The sequence below is a fragment of the Scardinius erythrophthalmus genome (genome assembly GCF_964197995.2).
Source record: "Scardinius erythrophthalmus genome assembly, chromosome: 12".
Lineage (NCBI taxonomy): Eukaryota > Metazoa > Chordata > Actinopteri > Cypriniformes > Leuciscidae > Scardinius > Scardinius erythrophthalmus.
This window is the reverse complement of record NC_138232.1, coordinates 34,682,217-34,706,137: the sequence shown is the minus strand read 5'-3', so window position 1 is coordinate 34,706,137 and position 23,921 is coordinate 34,682,217. Positions and strand designations below refer to the sequence as shown.

The window sequence follows — 23,921 nt, the reverse complement described above, 5'->3', positions numbered from 1 at the left end:
TACATAGTAAAATACATGTTAACCTGTTTTTGTATAGTATTTGTTAGTTATGTATAAATATAAAATGCTATTTGTTTATAATGTATACTATATTTGTGTATGTTTGTCTTTATACAACTTTCCACGTTTTTTCAACAACATTAAAGTCATCAAAACTATAAAACACCACAAATGGAAGTTAATTACTTAGGGCCCCAAAATAAAAGACAATCCCACTAAAAGGCAAACCTGTGCTGTATGGTACCATGCAGTCATGAAATCAATTTCATAATATCATTAACAGAATCATTGTTCATCATTAGCAACAAGACGTCTGAAAGAGAGCAGGTTTTTTGTGTGTGTGAGGTATCATCTGAAGCGCTCGGACCGGTCTAGCCTACGGAGGATTGTTAATGCAGGGCTAAACCGAAAATACATGACCTGGCAGCGCCGGGGCTGAAACATCCTCACCATGTTATTATTAGGAACACCATACTAATACTGTGTTTGTCCCCCTTTCGCCTTCAGAACTGCCTTAATTCTACATGGCATTGATTCAACAAGGTGCTGAAAGCATTCTTTAGAAATGTTGACCCATATTGATAGGATAGCATCTTGCAGTTGATGGAGATTTGTGGGATGCACATCCAGGGCACGAAGCTCCCGTTCCACCACATCCCAAAGATGCTCTATTGGGTTGAGATCTGGTGACTGTGGGGGCCATTTTAGTACAGTGAACTCATTGTCATGTTCAAGAAACCAATTTGAAATGATTTGAGCTTTGTGACATGGTGCATTATCCTGCTGGAAGTAGCCATCAGAGGATGGGTACATGGTGGTCATAAAGGGATGGACATGGTCAGAAACAATGCTCAGGTAGGCCGTGGCATTTAAACGATGCCCAATTGGCAATAAGGGGCCTAAAGTGTGCCAAGAAAACATCCCCCACACCATTACACCACCACCACCAGCCTGCACAGTGGTAACAAGGCATGATGAATCCATGTTCTCATTCTGTTTACGCCAAATTCTGACTCTACCATCTGAATGTCTCAACAGAAATCGAGACTCATCAGACCAGGTGACATTTTTCCAGTCTTCAACTGTCCAATTTTGGTGAGCTCGTGCAAATTGTAGCCTCTTTTTCCTATTTGTAGTGGAGATGAGTGGTACCCGGTGGGGTCTTCTGCTGTTGTAGCCCATCCGCCTCAAGGTTGTGCGTGTTGTGGCTTCACAAATGCTTTGCTGCATACCTCGGTTGTAACGAGTGGTTATTTCAGTCAAAGTTGCTCTTCTATCAGCTTGAATCAGTCGGCCCATTCTCCGCTGACCTCTAGCATCAAGGCATTTTCGCCCACAGGACTGCCGCATACTGGATGTTTTTCCCTTTTCACACCATTCTTTGTAAACCCTAGAAATGGTTGTGCGTGAAAATCCCAGTAACTGAGCAGATTGTGAAATACTCAGACCGGCCCGTCTGGCACCAACAACCATGCCACGCTCAAAATTGCTTAAATCACCTTTCTTTCCCATTCTGACATTCAGTTTGGCGTTCAGGAGATTGTCTTGACCAGGACCACACCCCTAAATGCATTGAAGCAACTGCCATGTGATTGGTTGATTAGATAATTGCATTGCATTAATGAGAAATTGAACAGGTGTTCCTAATAATCCTTTAGGTGAGTATATTTATATATATATATACACTATAACATTATAAACATAAAATGCTATTTGTTTATAATGTATACTATATTTGTGTATGTTTGTCTTTATACTACTTTCCACGTTTTGTCAACAACATTAAAGTCATCAAAACTATAAAACACCACAAATGGAAGCTAATTACTTAGGGCCCCAAAATAAAAGACAATCCCACTAAAAGGCAAACATGTGCTGTATGGTACCATGCAGTCATGAAATCAATTTCATAATATCATACAGTTAACAAAATCATTGTTCATTAGCAACAAGACGTCTGAAAGAGAGAGCAGATTATTTTTTTTTATTTTTTTTTGTGAGGCATCAATACCTCCATTTTATTGTAACAATTCAAGCAAATTACATAATTTGAATGTACAACATACAAACAGACTGTGGAAAAGGTCCTTTGTAAAGAGAAACTCTTTAAAGAAGTGACCACATATTGTCACTCACCCAGTCTCCAAAAAAAAGAAAAAAAAAGAAAAACATGTATTAATAACAAAAACAAAGGAAATGTTTCTTATTTATTTTTTAAAATCATCAAGATATTGAAACCAAACATAATATCCTTTTCAAGCAGCCCTACTGTATAAATGAGCGGATGAACGTTCCTCAACTCCACCAGTTTAAGAGCATGAATCTGCCAAGATCCTCTCTTTCCCCAAACCAGCTTCTAAGCATAGTTTTTTAAAGCACTCATGGTGGTCAACAGTTCACCGGACGTTTTTTTTTTTTAACTGAAAGCTTTAGTGCGCTCACCAATCTGATGCGAAACTGAAAAAAAAAAAAAAAAAAAAAAAAAAAAATCATAAAAGGATCCTAACAGCTCCCATAAACTTGAATTAACTGCATATTATGAAAGCCTTGTGATAGGCTAGGGACAGTGGTTACGCTGCCAATCAGATGTTGGCTAAAATCACTTTAAACAGGAGGACACAGGTCGAAAACAGCAAGTGGGAGGAGACTGAGGCAAACTGCTAAGCCACGCCTCCTTCCTCCCTGCTAACTGATTAAACCTCCTCCTCCTCCTCATCATCCTCCAAGTCACAGAAGTCGATGGATGGTCTACTGTCCTCCACCTCATCTTCATCAGATTCTGCATATGAACCTGAGTCCAAATATAAGAAATAAGCAGAAACATTAAAAACCTGAATTGGATGGAGGGAAAAAAATCAGGGACAGATGCCATCTTTTTAGGCAGAATTAAACGCAAGCAAGCATTTTAAACAGAGGCATTGGTGATTCCCTCTGTGCAGTCAATAGCCAAATATGACTATGTTAGTGGAATAAATAACAAATGCCGTGCAAACAAATCTTAACTACATCTATGTGAAATGGTTTTGCACATTTTAATACCAGAACCAACACTGGGTTTTATAATCTATACTTACCTATGCATTTAAAAGAAGGTGATATCAAGTTTTATATAAATTAACTAACAAGATCTAGAGGTTTTATGATGCAGGACCAAAATAAATAGAAAATCACAACGTACTTTCAAGATTGTCCATGTGTTCATGTAGAGTTCTCGCCAAGTTGAAAAACTGAGCGAGAGGGGGGAGAACGTTTTGGTTTTCAAATCACATTAGCTTGCAATGAACACTATCATATTGTGTGACGCATCACAGGAGCCAAAAAACTGTACTTTCACTAACAGATACAATGAACAAAATACAGGATAGACGTGGAAGGCTTACCCCAGCATCATTGACTGCACCCAGGACATCAGAAAACCTCTGCTCACACAGGTGCAGGAGCACCACCAGGTACAGCCCACAGCTGATGAACTCATACTCTGACTGAAGAATCCAACACACAAACTAAATTAAAAATATGAATCATATAACAGATAGATGTGAACATTACTTGCTTGAAGTCTCTTAACTGAAGGCTCTGTAATAAGGAACATGTTCAGAGTCTGATCAATAGTGATGGGATTTTAGGATATGATTCTAAGGGGCAGTTCACACAGAAGTTTTTCTAGCCATGAAAACGCACTAGATGGAGGTGTTTGACCACTGTGCGTGGATCTCACACAATACGGTGTTCTAAAAATGCAGTTCTCAAGTTAAAAGTATAGTTCAACTTAAAAAAACCTGTCTAGACCCTCTGGTTTTTTATTCCACCACTTTACATTTTTGCTTAAAAAAAAGAAAAGAAAAATGTGTGTGAATGGTCTCTAGAGGTCCGTTCAAACCTAGACGAGCGGTTCCAGTTCAGCCAGACAGTCCCGCTTAATGCTTTCTACCGGGTGATACTACCGGGTTAGTACATTTACCCAGGGTTATGAAAGCCTGCTCCAGAGCAGGGTAAGGACCACTTTTGTGATGTTAACCCCACATTACGGTGCCATGGGCAGTTGAAACAATGCTGTATTTATTTAGAGTTATGATTACGTCTTATTTAGAGTGTCACGGTATAAATTGTTGTTTTAGCATTTCAAATAGAAAAAGGTGAAATATCAACTTAAAACACATCAATTGGAGTAAAGAAGAGACCGTTTCATTCATACCTTTATAGTCTGAAAAGAAAAAAAACTTGATAGTACAGTCGGTAAAGTGTAATATGAGAATGTGCACTGCAAGAAAACGTCAACAGCGTTCGTCCAATCAATGACACCGACACTGCAAATAAGGATATTAACCAAAGGTTTAGAAATGTACAGTGTGAAACAACAGCGTATGAATATCCATGATACATTGTTAAAAGTATAAGTATTATGAAACCTGAAGCAATATTTCCAGGATTCCATTTACCCAGGGTTTAGAATGACCCAGGGTTACCTATTTCAAGTGTGAAAAGCCCTTTCGTGTTAGTCCAAAAAAGTTGGTACAAAGAGGGTTTCAATCACATTGCAAAAAGTGTTGACCACCAAATAAAATACATGCTTTTGGTCACATGCCCAGAGTCTGCTGTTAAATAAATTGGTGGTGGTCACAGAGAGAGTTATTCTGCCAAGTGACAGTAAATTGCAAAGGAAGGAACCAGGACTCACTCTTTTGTCTCTGTACTCTTGTATTTGCCGTTGTTTGATAAACACCATAGCGAATTAAAAAAAAGTCTGTTTAAAAACAGGTGACTACGGTTTGTGGTTTTACGGTTTCTTCTCTGTGATATATGGAAGCTTGTTTCCGCCACTGAATAAAACATTTTAAAAGATAATTGCGACTTTTTATCTCACAATTGCGAGATTACATCTCGCAATTCTGACTTTATTTCTCAGAATTGCGTGAAATAAAGTCAGAATTGTGTGAAATAAAGTCTGAATTCTGAGATATAAAGTCAGAATTATGAGATATAAACTATTCTAAGGTAAAAAAAAAAAAGTCCGTCTTTTTTTCCCCTTAAAATTGGACTTTATATCTCACAATTCTGAGAAAAGATGTCAGAATTGCAAGATATAAACTCGCAATTATGTGTTATAAAGTCAGAATTGCGTGATATAAAGTCAGAATTCTGAGATATAAAGTCAGAATTGCGAGATATAAAGTCACAATTGCGTCTTATAAAGTCAGAATTCAGACTTTTTTTCTCGCAATTGCGACTTTATATCACGCAATTCTGACTTTATATCTCAGAATTCTGACTTTATATCACGCAATTCTGACTTTATATCATGCAATTCTGACTTTATATCTCCCAATTGCGTGATATAAAGTCAGAATTCTGAGATTTAAAGTCAGAATTGCGTGATATAAAGTCGCAATTGCGAGAAAAAAAAGTCAGAATTCTGACTTTATAACACGCAATTGTGACTTTATTTCACGCAATTCTGACTTTGTGTTGTGAATTGTGATGTAAACTCGCAATTGTGAGATAAAAAGTTGCAATTATCTTTTTTTTTTGTGGCGGAAACAAGCTTCCATAGTGATAAGAGTGTCAGAAATGTAAAGTTGTGCAGTGCTCCTTTGTGTACCACTGTATTTCTGCTTCTCCATAAGTCCCACCTTCTGTCAGAGAAAAAGTGCATTTTGCTTTTGCTGTTTATTTCCCTGCATTGGTCTGAACAGACAAATTGCATGTGAAAATTGGGATAGAATTCTTAATTCCAGGCCTTAATTGCATGTTATAACTCTTGTTCCTTAGTCAACCATAACTAATTGGTAAAGCACTCGAGCATGCACAATTTCACACGAGTAGGTTTCTTATAAGAAGTAATCTAAACAATGTGCTTGTATCTTGTTTTGAGGCACTTACCCTTTCATGAGATCGATAGAGCTCATTGATGTCAAAGTTCTCAATATTTAGGTGCAATTTTTCCTTACAAAGTTCACAGGTAGTGATGGCCTCCAAGTTAGAACCTGTGTATCAAAGCAGATATATGGGATGAATAAATTTTTTTAAGAAATAAGCAGCCTAATTCACATCTTAACCAATTAAGGCCATAATGAGTTTTTAAACTACAGTTTATTTGTACATGGCAGAACCATAGAAATCTCTGAAGTAACTCCTCCATGTAAACACTATACCATATTCATGATATACTAAACATTCAGGACTGTACCATGATACCATCACAGTATTCATCTGTAAGGGCTAGTAACCACCTCAGTCTCAAAGGTTCTTCAGAAGTTTATAAATAAATGAGATTCTTCCTGTCTTGTGATTGTCATACTTGTGTATTTGATAAGTCTGCTTTCACACGGTGTAATGCATTAGTAGTCTTTGACCAGCACAGGAAATGAACCCAAAATGAATTTGAAAACAGTTCCTTTCTCAGTGCACATCAAACAACTGAATATACACCATATAAACACCTAGTTTATTTCTGCCCTCAGGAAAAGACAGCCATACCAGAGCTGATTTTGGAGTGGAGCCATTTCTTAATGCAGTCCTGGTGCACAAACTGCAGGCTGCCGGTGCACTTGCAGGGCTCGATCAGAGGGTTGGAACTCGACTGCTCCCCCATCTGACAGATTCGGCACAGATCACCCTCCTCCTCATCAGAATCCTCCAACAAAAGGCTAAAAGTAGGAAGAGGGTGTGGTTATAATCGGCAAACTAAATTGTGAATGTGCTCCTGCTACACCAAGTTTAGATCCAAGCCTACTTAAACACAACTGAACCAGCTAATCAAGATCTTCAGGATTACTAGAAACTTCCAGGCAGGTATGTAGGAGCAGGTGGAAGCTAAACTTTGCAGTGTTATTCCCGCCACAAAACCACATCAAAAAGAAGGAAAAAAAGTTGTAATGTGCCAGTTGTGGGCAGTATTAGCCAGAAAACAAGCATAGTTGCATGCATGTTTCCAGGGTTCATGTACTATAAATGTAAACACCATCAAATTTGGTAAATTCTACTTATGTTCTCAATTTAAGGTTATCTAGCTGCCATTTGCATGGAGGATTTGTGATAGTGTTAGAAGCATTTTTTTTAAGTTACATTTTTTTTACATGCCATCGGCCTATTGATGAACTTATGTAGTGGTATAATTTATCACTTATATGCAATATAATTTATAGTATTTTTTTAACTAAATGTACATGTGTAAAGGTACATTGTTTAATGGAATATATACACATACAAGCACTAGATTTCACTTCATTCCACTGTTTTTCACCTAACCCAATTTTTTGTTGTGAAAGATCAATAATTGGTTTGAAAATGCAAAACAACATTTTTGGAAAATGTTTAAAACTATGTACACATGTACAGAAATCTAAGACAACAGCCATGTCAATCTTTTTGAATTGCTGAGTGAAAGATTGGGGTGGGGTGAAAGATTTCCCTACACAGATTTGCTGTGTTGACCAACAGAAAGCTGCTTGGTTGGAAAGTGACTTCTGTGGGAGTTGTCCTGCACTCTTGACAATGGTCATTTTTTCTTGCAAAATTTCACTAATGTGACTGCACATTTACAGTAATGTTTTTTGTCACACACACACACACACACACACACACACACACACACACACACACACACACACACACACTAACTAGTCAAATTGCCCTCTGACCTCTCCTGAATCTTTCGCAGTCTCTCTGGGTCTCTGGAAGGGGCGGGCTTGTCTTTTGCCTGCTCATCAGTTTGACTCCTCCCCTCTGCTCCTACTCCCACACCAATGATTACATTCTCTGGCATACGGAAGAGCGGGCTGGTCATCACCCTGCCAATGCCATGGCTCCGTCCAGCCAGACGGGCTCCATCCTGCAGTAGAGATGCAGAAAGACCCGAGGCGCCAGAAGAGGGTGCTGCTGTTGCACCCTCTGAGGACTCATCTTCATCATCGTCATCATCATCATCATCATCTTCACAATGTGTGCCTTGATCAGGCGTTTTACTGCCATCTCGGTCAGGGAATTGGGGTGAACGATGAGAGCCCATGCGGGCGCTTTCGTCACGCCCTTCCCTCCTGCGACGAGAGAACAGTGGTGTACAGCGGTTCCAGTTCAGCCAGGACAGTCCCGCTTGAGGCCTGAGCGATTCCTGTTCGGGCCCTACATCAGCGCTCTCCCTGACGGGAGCAAGAGATGGTCCGCGTCTGCGCAAGAACGAAAATGCCTGAACGGGGTCAGAAGTCCTCAGCTCTGCTTCCAAATTTTCTCTACTGACCGGAGGAGGGGCTTCAGAGGGCAGGGCTTCATCTGGGCTAGAGTCAAATGACCTTGAATCAGAGGCAGAGCTGGCGGTGGAGTTTGACTCCTGACTGGAGCGTCGGGAGAAAAGTCGAGATAGCAGGCGTCTGGTTGTTCGCCTGCCGTCTGAGTCGCCGCCATTCTGAGCAGGAAGTGGAGTGGGGGTGGGGGTGGGGCTAGATGAAGGTGGGCTGGAGCTACAGCCAGTAAGGGGTGTGTAAGGGGTGGAGCTCCAGGATGAGAGGTGGGATGGGTCCGAAACAGAGGAGGTGGTTCTGGTGGAGCTAGTGCTGGTGCGTGGTGTATCGCGAGAGAACGGAGCGGACTGGTAATCTGTGGTCAGCCTGTGGGAGCTGCGCTCCAGAGGAGAGGGGAGGTACTCGGTTGGGATACGGCGACTAGATGAACTGTTATCCCTGTAGGATGAGTACTGGCTCTCTTTGGGTCGAGCACCTTGTGCATAGGTGGATGTAACACGCTCTGAACGGTCTAAAGCACAAAAAAAAAGTATAGTTACCTTGATGGGCTACAACCTTATACATTATACTAATGAGGGCATAAAATGTAAGAAGAAATTACAAGATATTTGAGACATCAAAAATATAATAACCTCAAATTAATTGAAAATAAAGCTGCATTTCAATCCCATATGTTCAAAAGAACACAACTTGTGGTGCAAAACAGAAAGAGTCAGATGACCAGAGCAACATTTGAGTATATACTATATTGGTACCAAACTATATTGGTACCATGATATTTTTCACTTTTTTTTTTATGTGTCTTTTCACAATACTGGATATAACACAACTTAATAGTACACATTACAATGTAAAATAAAAATGATATACATTTATGAAAATTAAAGCAAGCATTTTGAAATTATCTGCATTGTTTTCATCCAGAATTTTTGGCCAATATCCCAGAATGCTTATTAAAATACATGGATGAAAACTTTAAAGTCATCCAATTATGCATAGAACCACTTAGAGAGAAAAAAACACTATAGAAAAAGGAGTGGACTAGAGTGGTAGTGTCTTTATCATCTGTAACCGAGTATGTGTGTGCACATACACAGTGAAGATGTCAGTCCACTAGGCCGGTAACTAGACTCCCCCAGTGATGTCAGTCCTAAATCCCCCCTCTTCTCCCAATCCCTGCGGGCCCAAGGACCCTCTGATGGAGTGGACGAAGATGATGATGAGGAAGAGGATCTAGACAAAGGACTAATGGTGGTTTTCCACGAAGAATCTAAAGACAAGAGCAATTTGTTAATACACCATATATCCATACACTGAAAAGATGCTTAATATTAACTATAGTTATAGTATTTGGACACTTAAGCCACATTTAAAATGTTTACAAATACTTTTTACTGTGACATACGTCCTAAAGTAGAGTACGAGTTGGCTAGGTTGGTAGGTTTAGATGTGGATGGGGATCTGGAATTTCCTGCTCTATTTGTGTAAGAAAGTTTTGCTCTTTTAGACTCTGTGTCTTGGGATTTGCCAAGAAGTCCACAGTAGGTTCCCAGTCTTCTCTCAGAGTCTGTCTGAAATGCAAATGCACAAACACAGGCAGTAAGATGTCATACATTCAGGTCGCAAAAGAGCCAAATTCGGCATAAATCTGATTTTTTGGTAAAGCTGTTTACATACAAATGTGACCCATATCAGACACCGGTCAATGCTCCATGACTTTTCATTATAACAGCATTAAATTTCATATTTAATGCACATATTTTGCCACTTTATGAAACTAAAAGAACTTATATAGCTCATATAGCTATGCACAAGCTTTAAACACTTTCTCATGGTTCAAAACACCACAACCATTAAAATAAGGGAGGGAGACAAAACAAAGAAAAAAAAAAGAAAAGAAAAAAAAAAGTCAGACTTGAAGCAAAAAAGGTCAGAATTGAAAACACCCAGTTAAAATCCACCCACCCTTTTTTTTCATTTAACAAAAAATACTAATGCTACTAAAAATAATAATCATAATAAACAGACAGTTTTTTATATAATTATAGTTTTAAGTAAATAATAATTTAGTTATTAAAAAGCACATTATATAAAAATAGATCAAATATAATTATGTGTGTGTGCGTGCATACGAAAATATTTACAAGTCTGCCTCTGTCCCCACTGGTGGATTCGGTCCATGATCGATCATGGACAGATGAAGAAGAGGAAGAGGAGGAAACTGAGATAGGAGTCGAGAGCTTCCAGTTGGAGTGACGGCTTTCAGTTGAACTGTAACCTCTTGGCGAGCTCAGCAGACGGGAGCTCTGGAACACACAGGGAACATGAGAAATGAACACAACACATGGACGTCAGAACATAAACGTGACAGGAAGAGACCAAACGATTATTGACTCATTCAACTACTGTTTATTCTACATCATAAAAGAGAAGTATGGGCCAAGATTCAGACTAAAACAGCCAACCACAAAGACTCTGCAAATAGTTTCCTTCCTCAAGCATATGGGTGGTTTGCTGCTTTGTTATGAAGAGAAATCCCCAGTGGCAAACTATACATGGACGAGCTGATGGTGGCCAATGTTGTTTGATGTCCATTTCAACGCTGGCTAATGTAGTCAAGTTCTAAGATGTGATCATCCAAAAAAAATAAAAAAACACTCTGGAGAGTCAAAAACAACTCTGAGCGCTTCAGTAACTTTATCTAGCACGACAGACCTTGACAGGTTCATGAGATACACCGGGGCCAGGAATCTAGTGTGCACTAAAAAAAGCCCAGTGAACCAAGGCAGTGTAACACGAAGATCTTTCCACAGCTCCAGCAGCATGAGGAAAATGAGATGCTAATAGAGTTAGCACACCGATCGCCATAGTGCCTCTTCTAGAATCTTAGGTTAATATTTAGCTATATATTGTATAAAGCAATTAATTACCAAATAACACTACATAAAACAGTAGCTGACGCTCTGAAAAGTATAACAGTTTGTGTACAATTTTTAAAACATTGTTGGAACAAATGTATCCATTTGCAAAGTATTAGATGTCCAACTTTTGAAAAAAAAAAAAAACATATTTGTATACATCTAGTTATGTTAAAAGGCTTACATGCCCTGAAACTTTTTACGTAATTTGATTAAAAAAAATTTAAGCATAGCAAAAATGCAGTGCTGGGCATTAAAGGGTTAGTTCGCCCAAAAATGAAAATTGTGTCATTAATTACATAATTACAGCTACAATATGTAAAAAAATATTCGCCGATAGGGGTCGCTAACCTCTTACAATAACAAAGGCATAGGTTGATGACGCAGTGATAAGCGCAATGATTGGACTTTCTGTCATGCCGATGGATCTAATAATGTTTATGGATGAGTGAATGCATTGATGTTTTTTAACATGACTGTGGTATGAAGCAGGGCGCGATTGCTAAGAGACAGATATCAGCGCCACACACGAGTCCCGCGGATTTAAAGGAATAAGGACATTTAATTCTACCGAACTACACGCAAGTGCTGAATTACTACTGACACAGGTCAGTTTATTTGACAAATTAAACTTGTGAGGTAACGCAGCGTCGTGGTGCTCCCCCTACTGGATTGAAAGTCAATTTAGTAAATAAAGTGGAAAACCTGTTTTTTTTGTGCAAACAAAGCACTCATGTCACTTCATAAAATTGAGGTTAAACCACTGAGTCACATGGATTATTTTAATGATGCATTTCCTATCGTTCTGGACCTTGAATGTGTAAATTGCGTTGCTCCCAATGGAGGGACTGAAAGCTCATGGATTTCATCAAAATATCTTAATTTGTGTTCCGAAGATGAACGAAGGTCTAACAGGTTTGGAACGACATGAGGGTGAGTAATTAATGACAGAATTGAAATTTTTGGCTGAACTTACCCTTTAAGGGTCAAACTTTTTTTCTATTGTTCTCATACAATGGATCCTAATCAATAATTGGTACACAAATCATATAATAAATTTTTTTTTTATTATACAGTTTTGTTTCATGAATATTACAGTATTTAAAAGCTGTTACAGTGCAATTTCTTAACTTTTCGTGACTGTATCCTCACTGGTTGAAATGTATATTTTTCAAATATATTTGTGTGACGAACCAAGTTATGAATATAGAATTTTCACATACTATATCAAACAAACGTGGTAAAATCTTATCAACCCTCATTGCCCAGTGTGGCATTTTGTAACTATTTATTTTTATTTTTTAAAGAGTGAGAAATAAAAATACATGAATATCATTGCTTTGGGTCACTGAGGGATAATCAACTTATGAAACATTGCCCCATAGACTTTCATTTAATCTAAAGGAAAAGTCAAAGTTATTTTCTGTGGTAACCAATATCATATCACAGATACTGTCAATAGAACTACAAAACCTGTAACACCTTTTTTAACTTCACTGGGTTACACAAAAATATCATATGGATGTCTGGGTGACTGGTTCAGCAAGAGGAGGTGACGTTAGTGATCTAGTGAAAGAGACTTAAGATACACTACCTGTGGGTGTGAACAGACATTATGGAAATTAATGTGTGACTGTAATACCTGATAATCTGAGTCTAACTTGACAGAAGCTTCCCTGCTGAAACGATCTCTTCCCAAGACGCTTCCTCTGCCATAAAGCCGACTCGCACTGAGCGCTGAAGATGAGGAGGACAAGGAGGAGGGTGATGACAGCGAGGAAGAGCTGGAGACAGCAAACGGAAAACGACGAGACTTCGAATCCATCTCTGAACTGTACCCTGAGAGACAGACACACACATGACGTTACAGCCGCATACTCATGACAGCAGTCAGCGCTAAATTCCATTTAAAACAGGATTGGTAATGATATGTTTTAGGCATGTCTTCTGTCATGTACTTCCATTACCTGTCAAGCATTACAAGTTGCTTCCAGCAGTATGATGATTTTAAAGGAATAGTTATGTCATGTACTCAAACGCATTGCTCCAAACTTGAGACTTTCTTGACTGCTTCAGACTCTTTTTGTAATTACATAGTAAAAAACAACCAGCACATTTTTAGTATGTGATGTTCTGAAACCCATTAGACTTTTGGTCAATATGATAGCGATTTTAGCAATTAAATATTGTCTGATTCCAACGATTCCGAAGTCACTTGCTCTCTTATTTGTACTTCTGTCATTAAAACAGATTAGTATTTTAATCATGTTTTCAAGTTCAAAAACACATGCATTAAGGTATACTAGCAGGTTTATTGATCCATCAAAATTCTAATGAATATAGATTGGATCTATTTAACATTGAAGAGGCCAACATAAATACACAGAACAAAAACACATATGAAACAAACAGTGCAAAAGCGATTTATTTCTAATTAATTTAAGACCAGTGTTGCCAAGTCTGCAGTTTTCCTACAGAACTGGTCTACTTTTACACTGCTGCCATGGGTTGTTTTTTTAGTCCGCCGTTGTTAATTGCATATACAGATTGAACAACGCACATGCACAGAGCACATCAAAAATGCAAACGGAAGCTCAAACACACGTTTGACACGCACTCTTTTCAAGAGTCAAGTACTGTTGAGCTTCTGTTTGCCACATTTGATTGTCCTCTATATAGGTGCAATGATCAAAGAGCCTAAAATTAATCTGTACATCATATGAAACAATCGTGTCCATCGAGAAGACTTCGATAAAACCACTTTATTTATAAACGGAACGGTATATTTTGATTATGTTTTTTGAAGCAAGCAAATACCGTTGTTTTTTTAATACATTTTCACTTGTGTTCCGAAGATAAAAGTTTTCTGGGTTAGGAACAACATGAGGGTGACTCAATGACAATTTTAATTTTTGTGTGACGTTAACAAGTTATCCTTTTAATGTGTCATGAAACAAAGTCAGTCACATGGGTTTGGAACAACATGAGGTTGAGAAAAACAGTGCTTGAAGGATTAGTTCATCCAAAAGTCTTGAAGTATAAGTGAAAATGGCTAACTGTGAACCTGAAGAACGTTTTTACTGCTATCAAAACCACACTGGTAATCGGTTTACTGGCCCACAGTTTCGTCACACATACCTGACTTTACCAATAATCAGTAACCCTGTTGTCTTCCTTAAATGCACAGGGAGTATGGACCACCTGTACCGGTCATCATAACACACTTTATAAACCCCTTCCTACTGCACCCTTCATCAAGCCATCTATAAATACCCTCCTCTCTACAGTTGAGTATCAAAATAGCACCTTCCTGCAATGAAAGCTCTCTGCTGTATGTCAAGCTTTTTCCAAATCACATTTGCCAAGTGAGAACGCTAAACTTAACCTGACAGCATGAAAGCACTGCTTCACTCAGGTGTCAGGCAGAAAAAGAGCAAGTTAGACAGGGAATATTTCAGGCCAAAACCTGTACTTGAAATGTATAGGCTACTCATTTAGATCCAGAATGTTGCAGCAGAAACACTTGCTAAACCAAGCCATTTAGTTTGATTCGATCCACTTATTGCATCATTTAAGACTTTCTTCTGAATGTCTGTTCTGCTCTCTTCCACATAACAAAAGGGACAAAACAAACACCATAATCTGCACTATATTGAAGCCATACAACACCTTTGTTCGAGAAAAAGGCTGAAAATTTAAAAAAGTCTTTATTTACTTTCATTGAGGGGAAATGAGAAGACAGTCTGGTAAACTTCTCCTTTTGTGTTTGACAGAAGAAAGAAAACCATACAAGGAACTAAAAATGCTTATTTTCAATTTGGGGGAAAATACTATTATACTAAAAGTATTTATTTATGTTAGGGGTACATTGTCATAGATTGCCATCCCCACTTCACATTTGCAAAAGCCATCTCAGTGCTAAAAGTAATTGAAAAGAACAACGAGAAAAACATTAACATCAGGGCGTGTGTGTAACAGAAGGCACAACAAGAAGTTAAACGCCCGTGTGTTAAACCCTCTGGCTTTGTTCACCGATTATGCAACCTGTGCATGAACATTTTGTTAAACCTAAACCCAGGCTACCCTCAACAAAATCACTCTAAAGTCTAAACAGTACACCTATAAAATTAAGAGACATTTAAGTTACTGCTGACATGCATTTCTCTCTTTTGAGGTTCCTAAATGTACTTTCGTATCACATATGTGCTCTTTCCTGATTTCAGGGCTGTATTTTAAGTGTCAACAAGTGCAAATTTGACTTATGAATGATATTTAAGATCAAAATAGTGCTTTATAAACATTGACCTCTCAAAATGCCTTTCTGGTCTCCAGCCCACAACGTTCAATTCCAGTTTAGTTCTCTTGTTTGAACTTGACAGGACTATGACAGAACAGCAGGATTATGATTGTAAACCACAGCTGATGCATATCAAACTGACGAGATGTCAGTGATTTGCATTAGCTCAGCACAGTTCTCGGATTACAAGTACATTAAAAGACAAATGGCTCACAGAGGAGGTAAACACGGAGTATTTATCCTGAACAAAAGCTTTTGCTCCAATAAATCAATGATTTAACCCGCGTTCAAAACAGGACATGTTCGTGACATGCACAACTGACCCGTTACACTACGCATGTGATCCCAGAAGTCAGTCGAATTAATAAACCAGCAGTCTGCCAGATGTCTAACGTTAGGCCTTGTTTTTGTTAACCGGGACACTTCGTAAATACACCAAGAATAAATCTCGGTGGGTAAACGAATGCAATTAATCCGTATGCGTTTACATTGCCACTTACCAAACGCAACCCGTTAAAGCGTACCAAATCTCATCGTGTTAAAATGCTCCAAATGGCATCACTTCCGTGTGAACTCACCTCTGATTTTCCGTCTCTCTGCCTTTATTATTAATGGCGTCCGTGTGTTGATATAGGGAGGGTCACGTGGTTTAAAGTGTAAGCGGACACCCGCAGGGAACGCGTATCGTCGCTCGCGGAGGCTGATTGACAGCCGCATTAGCCAGTGAACAGCGGTGTAGCGAAATACGCCCCACCCTCTTTCCCTTGTTCATTGACAAGATGTCTGTAAAGATGCCCGTAAACTAACTATAACAACAAAATGATGTGTTAGGTTGTAAAATCCAAAATAATATTTGACATTTCCATTGATTCTATGCAGCAAGGCAGTATTTGCGGCCACTGGAAAAATGTATAGGCTAAATGAAAAGAAATAATAATTTTGTAGTCTAAACATTTCCCAGAAACTGTTTTACATTTATTTTTCAAAACTGTGTTTACTCTGTTACAATTTGGTGCAAACGATAGAAATGTAGGCCTATTAATAAGCACATTTAGTATTCAAGACACTTGTTGGTGAAAAATGTAGGCTATCTATCTATGTAGCCTAAATAGGCTATGCATGCATGCATGTATATGTATGTATAAATATACGTGTGTGTGTGTGTGTGTGTGTGTGTGTGTGTTATTGACTTTTATCAACATCAACTTTTATATCATACATATATATAATTGTAATCAAAATAATTCAAGCCATAGGCCTATTGCAGATCAGGTTTATTGGCAAAATTTGCAGACTTTCTGCTTGCAATGAACAAATCAAACAAAAGTAGCTAATTGAAATAGCTCAACACAACAAATGTGGTTTCCCCAAATTCAACTGAAACTGCAACTTTTAATGACTTCTGCAGTTTCAAAATTATTCAACCCCTTCATGGCAAGCATCTTTAGTACTTAGTAGAACACCCCTTTGCTGTTATGACCTGCTGTAAATGAGATGTAAAACCAGACACCATCTGGCAGCGTTTCTGAGGAATATTAGCCCATTCCTCACAAGCAATGGCCTCCACTTCAGTAATATTCTTGGGTGTAATAACCACCTTCTTCAAATCCCAACAAAGATTTTCTATAGGGTTCAAGTTAGGTGACTGTGATGGCCACTGCTGCAACCAAGCCTTGGTGGAATATGAGGTGTATGCTTGATCATTTTCCAATTGGAAGGTCCAATGACACCCAAACTTCAGCTTCCTCACTATCAGCATGACGTTTTCTCCAAGTATTTCCTGGTACTTACATGAATCCATCTTGCCTTCCACATACTGCAGGTTTCCAGTGCCAGAGGATGCAAAGCAGCCCCAGAGCATCACCGAGCCACCACCATGCTTAACTGTAGGCAGAGTGTTCTCTTCAGCATATTCTTCTTCCTGCAGACATACCGCTGATCAGGACCGAAAAGTGTTTTGTTTCATCGCTCCACAGAACAGAATCCCAAAACTTCTGTGGCTTATTTATATGAATTTGAGCAAACTGGAGCCGCCTTTTCTTGTGCTTTTGGGTCAGCAGTGGAGTTCTGGCATGGAGTGCCTTGTCCAAATACCCACACTTGCATGCAGTCTTTGCACTTGACCACTTGTCTACTTGTCTGTTCAAGTAGGAGTAAAGACTGCAAGTGTGTGTAGAACTTTTGATTACTCAATGGGACATGCTTATAGTCCTGCAAAAAATGCAAGTGTTTACAAAGCTTTTATTTATTATATTTTCAATACTTTGCATTAAAAAAACTTCTACATGTCTATTCAGTAGTCGCTAACAGAAAACACAAATTAAAAATTGTGGTGCTTCTAATTAAGTGATAAAAACAGTAGCAAATGTTGTGCAAAATAGGCCTACACATACCATACTCATCTTTGCACCAATAAAATGTGCAACACTATTTTTTTACTACCAAAGTATATGTAGGCTATCTAATTCATTTAAATTACAGTGGAATGTTACATCTTGCGATTTTGGGGCGCATGAGTTCCCAAACATAATGCATGATGGTATACACTTTAGAGTTTAGCATTGCACTGCACTTTGTCATTTTTAAGACATGGGACAGTCTTGCACACTGACTTCCTGCTGCGTACACGCACTCTCAAGTGGCAAAGACCACAAGTGTGGGTATTTGAACAAGGCAGAAACCACATGTGTTTAGTACGTGCCTTAATGTGCATGCTGAAACCTCAGTGTCTGTTGCCATCAAGTCTTGCTGCAGATCTTTTGTAGTCACTCGTTTTTCTGAACCTCCCTTTTCAGAGATCTGGTTGCAGCCATTGATAGCTTCCTTTTTCTTCCCCGTCCAGTGTAACCTGTTCTTTTAACTTTTAACTTGCAAACTATGCCTCCAACGGTGTCTCTAGGAACATTTAGTTCCTTCACTATTCCTACTCCTTCACACTTTTTGTGTTCTTGTTTGTGAAGGGCGATGATATCTTCTCTTAACTATTTGGACCATTCTTTTGACTTAGCTATATGTCTAACATGCAGTCAAATGTGACACTCAACAAACCTAGCCAGTTCAGGTATTTAATGTATTCTAGCTCAAGCACACCTGTTGCAACTAATGAAGCCCTTGATTAGTTGCATCAGGTGTGCTTGAGACAACACCTGTTTTGCAGATTTGTGCTGTTGTGAGGGATTCTATTCAGGGGGTTGAATAATTTTCAAAGTCATTAAAAGTTGCATTTTCAGTTGAATTTGGGGAAACCACTTGAAACAATTACTTTTGTTTGATTTATTCATTGCAAACAGCTGACAGTCTGTAAAGTTTACCAATAAACCTGATCTGCAATGGGGATTGAAGAACTGTTTTATATATGTGTATATATATATATATATATATATATATATATATATATATATATATATATATATTTCATCTTGATCTTTTTAAAATCATTTATGTTTGCAAAAAATTTTTTTTTATTTTATTAATAAAATTATTTTTATTATTTACTGCATCTCTAATAGAAGATCTCTAATAGAAAACACAACTTAAGATCGTACTGTGATCCAGGCTGTGAATTGACTCCTTGAATAAAAAAACATCAAGACTTTAAAATATTTGTGAAACTATGTTGTAAAATTCAAATATGTTGTAAAACTCAAAACCGCAGTTGGAACACAAAGCCAGTAATGTGAAATCAATTCTAGTAAATACTGGTATTTTGTCAAGTGTCATTCAGAGTAAATACAAGTTAAAAATAAATCCAATAAATAAAACACGAAAATGAACAAAGTGGCATTTGTAAAAGATTTATTGTGGTTTTATAGCTTCAACTTTGGCTATTTGTTTGCCTGTCCAGTAGAGGGCGGTATCATGCATCTGATACAGTAATGACGGCACTGTTTCACTTGTGTTTACTCACAGCCACATGGCATTTATCCTGTCACTGTGGTAAATAAAATTATAGAAAAGTGTGATAATAAGACAAAAATGAACAATGCAAACAAATATGTTGCTTTACAAGTTACAATGTCTTAAAATACACTAGCTATCTTCATATATTTTACTAACTGAGGCAAACAATTTGTCATTAAGCACGCAAGCTTAAAAAAAATCAATTTCTTAGCCTATGAAGACTGATAGCTGATACGAAATGCGTTTTCAATTGCATTCATTTTTTGATTGAACAGTTAAATGAATTAAACAGCAGGCCTTAGACTTTATTTCTTGAGAATATTAAATTAATTCTTCGTAATTGGGTCATTGATCATAGCCAGAGATAAGTTACTTAAGAACTACTTTATTTAATAACTGGTTTACTTTACAAAACTCCGCCAGTGTCTGGCTTAAATCTGTTTTTAAGAGAGTAGGATGAGAGGAAACATCTTTGAAATCCTTAAAGCCAATGTTATAAAAGATCACTGCCACATTGCATTGATGTGCACATATGGAAGAGCATTTTATTAGGAGACAGATTTTAACCCTGACTAGCAGAAGAAGAGCTCTCTTTCACTCTTAATCCTTACATGGTGACAAAGGCCCTTTAATGAAGAGGTCAGCATCAGAACAAAGACGGAACACAAGCACCACCCCCACCAGTGTTTGCCTTGTCCGTCTGCTGTCATGTTCTGCCTCCCACCAGTGGATGACTGGATTAAAGAAGGGTTCTAAGGTTTATGTTTGCATAAGAGGAAGGAAGTGCTGAACATGAGTGCTCAACACCGAAATACCATACCTCATTGCAAGAGCAAGGACACAAGCTTGAGTTTCGAGACTTTAAATCAGAGTACAAAGTTGAAAGGGGCTGATTCAGCAAGCATCATGCTTCTGTATTAGGAAACACAGTCTCCAGTCACCAAATAAAACGTTCACAGCTGAGTTTCTTTTCTCTTCTCTTTTTTTTTTTTACAGATAAGAAAAAACAACAGCGCAGAGATCGAGGGTAGAAGTCAGCAGCTTCAGACACTGGCTGAAAGAATGTCTGGCCTCCTTCTCCACAGATGTGTAATCACAAAGGAATGCCTGCAGATCGCTCGGCTTTTCCACCGTTCGCTCGTTCTCTAGTCGCTTTCCCACGCCTTCCCCTGGTCTCCAGCCTCCTGCTTTTTTCCTGGCCGAGGTTCACAGCAAACGAACGCACCTCAGAGGGTCATGCTTTCACAAAGGACACAATGCCACTTCAGTCAGCAAAGCAGCACACAGACCCCAAAATAGAATTGGTGGTGAGAATAAGTCTGTGTGCCCTCCCATTCATGTGACTGTCGTTACTCACATCTCGCACGCACTTCCCCAACATCTGACAAGAGAATTGCTCTCTTCTGAGCATCTGTCTGGTGAATTTTTCATCTGAAATGTCAGTCTGTGAAATTACCACAAGCTTTCAGCCACTTTTGTTTGCTCTACGTGATTGCGATTGTGGTAATCAAGAAGTGTTGCAATCTGAAACGAGCAAAAACACATGGTGTGGTTTACTTTCGTTTTGAAGAACACAGACGCTAATCCCGTACAGGAGCATAATGTGGTGTATTTGAGATAATTTTGTCTTGATTAATGTAATATTGCTGTGTAAACATTGCTCCTCTCTCTCTCTCTCTCTCTGCCTGGGAAAGTATAGAGAGCTGACGGGAAAAACTATCTGTTAGTTGTTTATTATTTTCCAGTCCTCCAGGTGTACAGTGACTGCTGTGATTACTCCCGAGCTCCACCCAAAACCACCCTGCTGAGTGGAGATGGACGGCTCATGGGGGATAAAAACACACTCGAACACACACTCTCGCGTGCTGCTGTGGTGTTGAGACATGGCTATTATCACGGTGTTGCTGATGGCCTAGTTTTGATCATTCAAAAAGGAGGTTCCTCCGAATGTCTGACCCCGCTCAGCGCCTAGAGCACAGGCAGCACTGAGCCGAAATGACTAATTAAAGCAGACGTTGTTTTTGCATAAATCAAGGTTTGATGCGGACTGACAGTTGGCGTGAAAATTTAAATAGATTTCCTGAGAAGGGAAAGGGAGAACAAATGCGAGCGTTCAGTTGGCATTATGCAATTTAACGTTAGCCAGACAGGAAAGGGGAGGTCCGCAGGAAGGTGTTTTGAAATGAGATCATTAAAAAGAAGTTGATCGTGAGTAAGACTAAGGAAAGGAAGGAAAGCTTATAGCTTTGGCTCTTTCTTCCTTGGTTTTAGGATCTTCAGATGCCTGTCTTTGAAAGCGCACGACAAAAGCCAAGCTATCGTTTTTCAGGTGGAGAACATCCTGGTACGGTTAACCTCGCAGAGGCTGGGCTTTACCTGATCTATCGTTGCACTGCTCTTTTGCACATTCAGAATTGATTCAATAACATCCCTGTTTTCAATGCCCTTGGCACCGATGCTAGTGGCCATAAATAGCTTCCATATGACATTCGTAACAGCGCATATATATGCGCGATAAAGCGGCACGCTAGCATCGTTTCATTGTTCCAGTTGAGCAGAATGTAATTGAGAACAGCACGTCAAGGCCAGGGAGAATCATTTATGCACACTCCTTTAATTTCAGAATAATTCGTACAACTGTTGTTTAAGGCCTCATTTTTTAAAGGGAATTTATGTTAAATATTTCCATTAGCGCCTTGCACTGTAGGCAGTATGATAATTTAAATAGTCACCCAAAAGGGTTATTAAATAATATTATCTTTACAAATGGAAGCAGGCACAGCCGCTGAAAGCTAATCTCGGGAAATTGATCAGCCGCACAGGCTGGCCTCTGTTTTTCCTTCCTTCCATCCATGAAAATGTACCTCTGTCTTTTTTTCCTCTCCAAAGGATGGATGTTGCAGGGTTGCTTGACAGATCCTATTTTACTGATCTTGGTGAACGCTCAATCTATTTCCCTCCCCCCTTTATTAATCCTCCTAATGTTTTCTCTCCTCCTCCGGCGGCTGATGCACTCTTTGATATATCATTGCTGAAGGGAGCGAGGGAAAATGTCAATTACGACTGTTAAATGTGAACATTTAACTACTGTACGGATGTTAGAACCACTGCTGTAGTTTTATATAGAGGGCTGGTGTGTAGAGAACGAAAAGCGGATCATTTTTATCAGTTTATTGGCCAGGTTAAGATGAACCCTGCTACCACTTAAGGGAGTTACTCTCAAATAAAATTTAAAACTATTATGTATTTTGTCTCTTAAATTAAAACCTTCGTTGTGCTGTTCTCCTGAGATCTGTAGCCTGACTCAGACCCGTTAGGAATGACTGCATCGTTATGAGAAGATACTCCATTTTAAAGCGATGACTAGATTCTGGGTTTTTTTTCCCTCCTCACATTAATGACCCCTTCCTGGAAATCAGTGTGTGTGCGGGAGAGAGAGATGGAGAGAGTAAGCGAGCGAGCAAGAGAACAAGGGCTGATGTCAGTGGTCTGTCACACCTCATGTGGTTATCCCCCGAGGATCTGCCACTCCATCACTTCCTATCTGTTTACCTCATCGCCGCCATATTAACAAGACTTTCCCCACATAGAGATGATGCACCTACAGTAAACAGAAGAAATAAATAGGTAAGCATCTGTTCTCATGCCTTTGCAGAAACATTACATCCATAGGTCAAAGGTCAGCTTATGTGCAGCCATTATGATAATGATCGCTATACACACCGAAGCGTCATGACCAGGGCGCAAATGTAATTTATTGCCATATGAGAAAGAATTTTTGGATGACCTTGAAACTGTATTCTGCATAATTTGTATCTTTTTTAAAAATGATTTTGCTTGTTTGTTTTTTTTTTTCTTATACAACGCGGGCTATTTTGTTGCAGCTGTCAACTGCACCTGTCACAAAAGTGATTTTCTTATCACATTTTTTGTTTTGGTGGATTAATGCAGGGACAATTCTACGTGTCGCCACATGTAAACCCCGCATCAATTTTCCACCAAAGTAAAGACACTCTGATTAAGAGAGTTTTCTTTACTAGACAGTTTGTATTTGTTTGATTTGAATCACTTAAGTCAGCAAGATCAGACTATTATTTAAAACTATGTAATGTTACAGTTCCTGATAAATTTACCAGCTAACTGTCGAGTAATTCTGTTTTTATATTCTGGTAATGGATGATGTAATAATCCGTAACCTGCTGAGCTGCATTGTAATATGAATATTGTTAATTTAAACCGCTTTTATATCTTTTAAATATAACTAAACATTTTCCCATTGATAAAACAGCTATATGTATGCTTAATCATTGATTACGTAGAGAAGATAGCCTCTGCCCCAGTCAAATATAAAAATGTTTTCCTTGCTGACTCAGGTGTGTGTATATATTACACCAGACAACCTGTATTTTAACTCTACTATGAACCATAATCAAGCGACTCACTCTCTCATTTGCAGTCAGATATATTAAGAATTTATAGCTGTATAAATTATGTAAACATTTAAAGGTCATCTTTTATTTATGGATACAAACAGCAGTACTGACAGAGGAACAAACAGCTTGAATACAT

The 23,921-nt window shown here is 38.6% G+C and overlaps 1 protein-coding gene across 6 annotated transcripts; it reads right to left on the bottom strand.

The window, feature by feature from the left end:
- Nucleotides 1-1,995: 1,995 nt before the first annotated feature.
- On the bottom strand, nt 1,996-22,872 carry marchf7 (membrane-associated ring finger (C3HC4) 7). Of its 6 annotated transcripts, none has more exons than XM_081379792.1 (11): nt 22,851-22,872; nt 12,798-12,994; nt 10,382-10,543; nt 9,643-9,808; nt 9,331-9,507; nt 7,641-8,748; nt 6,478-6,647; nt 5,881-5,984; nt 3,381-3,503; nt 3,179-3,227; nt 1,996-2,791 (listed from the first exon to the last, which is right to left on the bottom strand). In XM_081379792.1, the coding sequence occupies exons 2-11, from the start codon at nt 12,978-12,980 to the stop codon at nt 2,694-2,696; spliced, it is 2,340 nt and encodes a 779-aa protein (XP_081235918.1). In that variant the 5' UTR covers nt 12,981-12,994; nt 22,851-22,872; the 3' UTR covers nt 1,996-2,693. The 6 variants fall into 6 exon arrangements, with proteins under 6 accessions (XP_081235918.1, XP_081235916.1, XP_081235917.1 ...); XM_081379790.1 differs by lacking the exon at nt 22,851-22,872 and adding an exon at nt 16,031-16,139; XM_081379791.1 differs by lacking the exon at nt 22,851-22,872 and adding an exon at nt 15,953-16,031.
- Nucleotides 22,873-23,921: the final 1,049 nt, after the last annotated feature.

Excerpts from the sequence above, each read along its gene's own strand:
- marchf7 (XM_081379792.1), bottom strand. The coding sequence starts at position 12,980 with ATGGATTCGAAGTCTCGTCGTTTTCCGTTTGCTGTCTCCAGCTCTTCC. Across the intron at positions 6,648-7,640 it reads CTGCGAAAGATTCAGGAGAG|CCTTTTGTTGGAGGATTCTG; the intron begins GTCAGAGGGCAA and ends TCCTACTTTTAG. Across the intron at positions 5,985-6,477 it reads CCACTCCAAAATCAGCTCTG|GTTCTAACTTGGAGGCCATC; the intron begins GTATGGCTGTCT and ends TTTGATACACAG.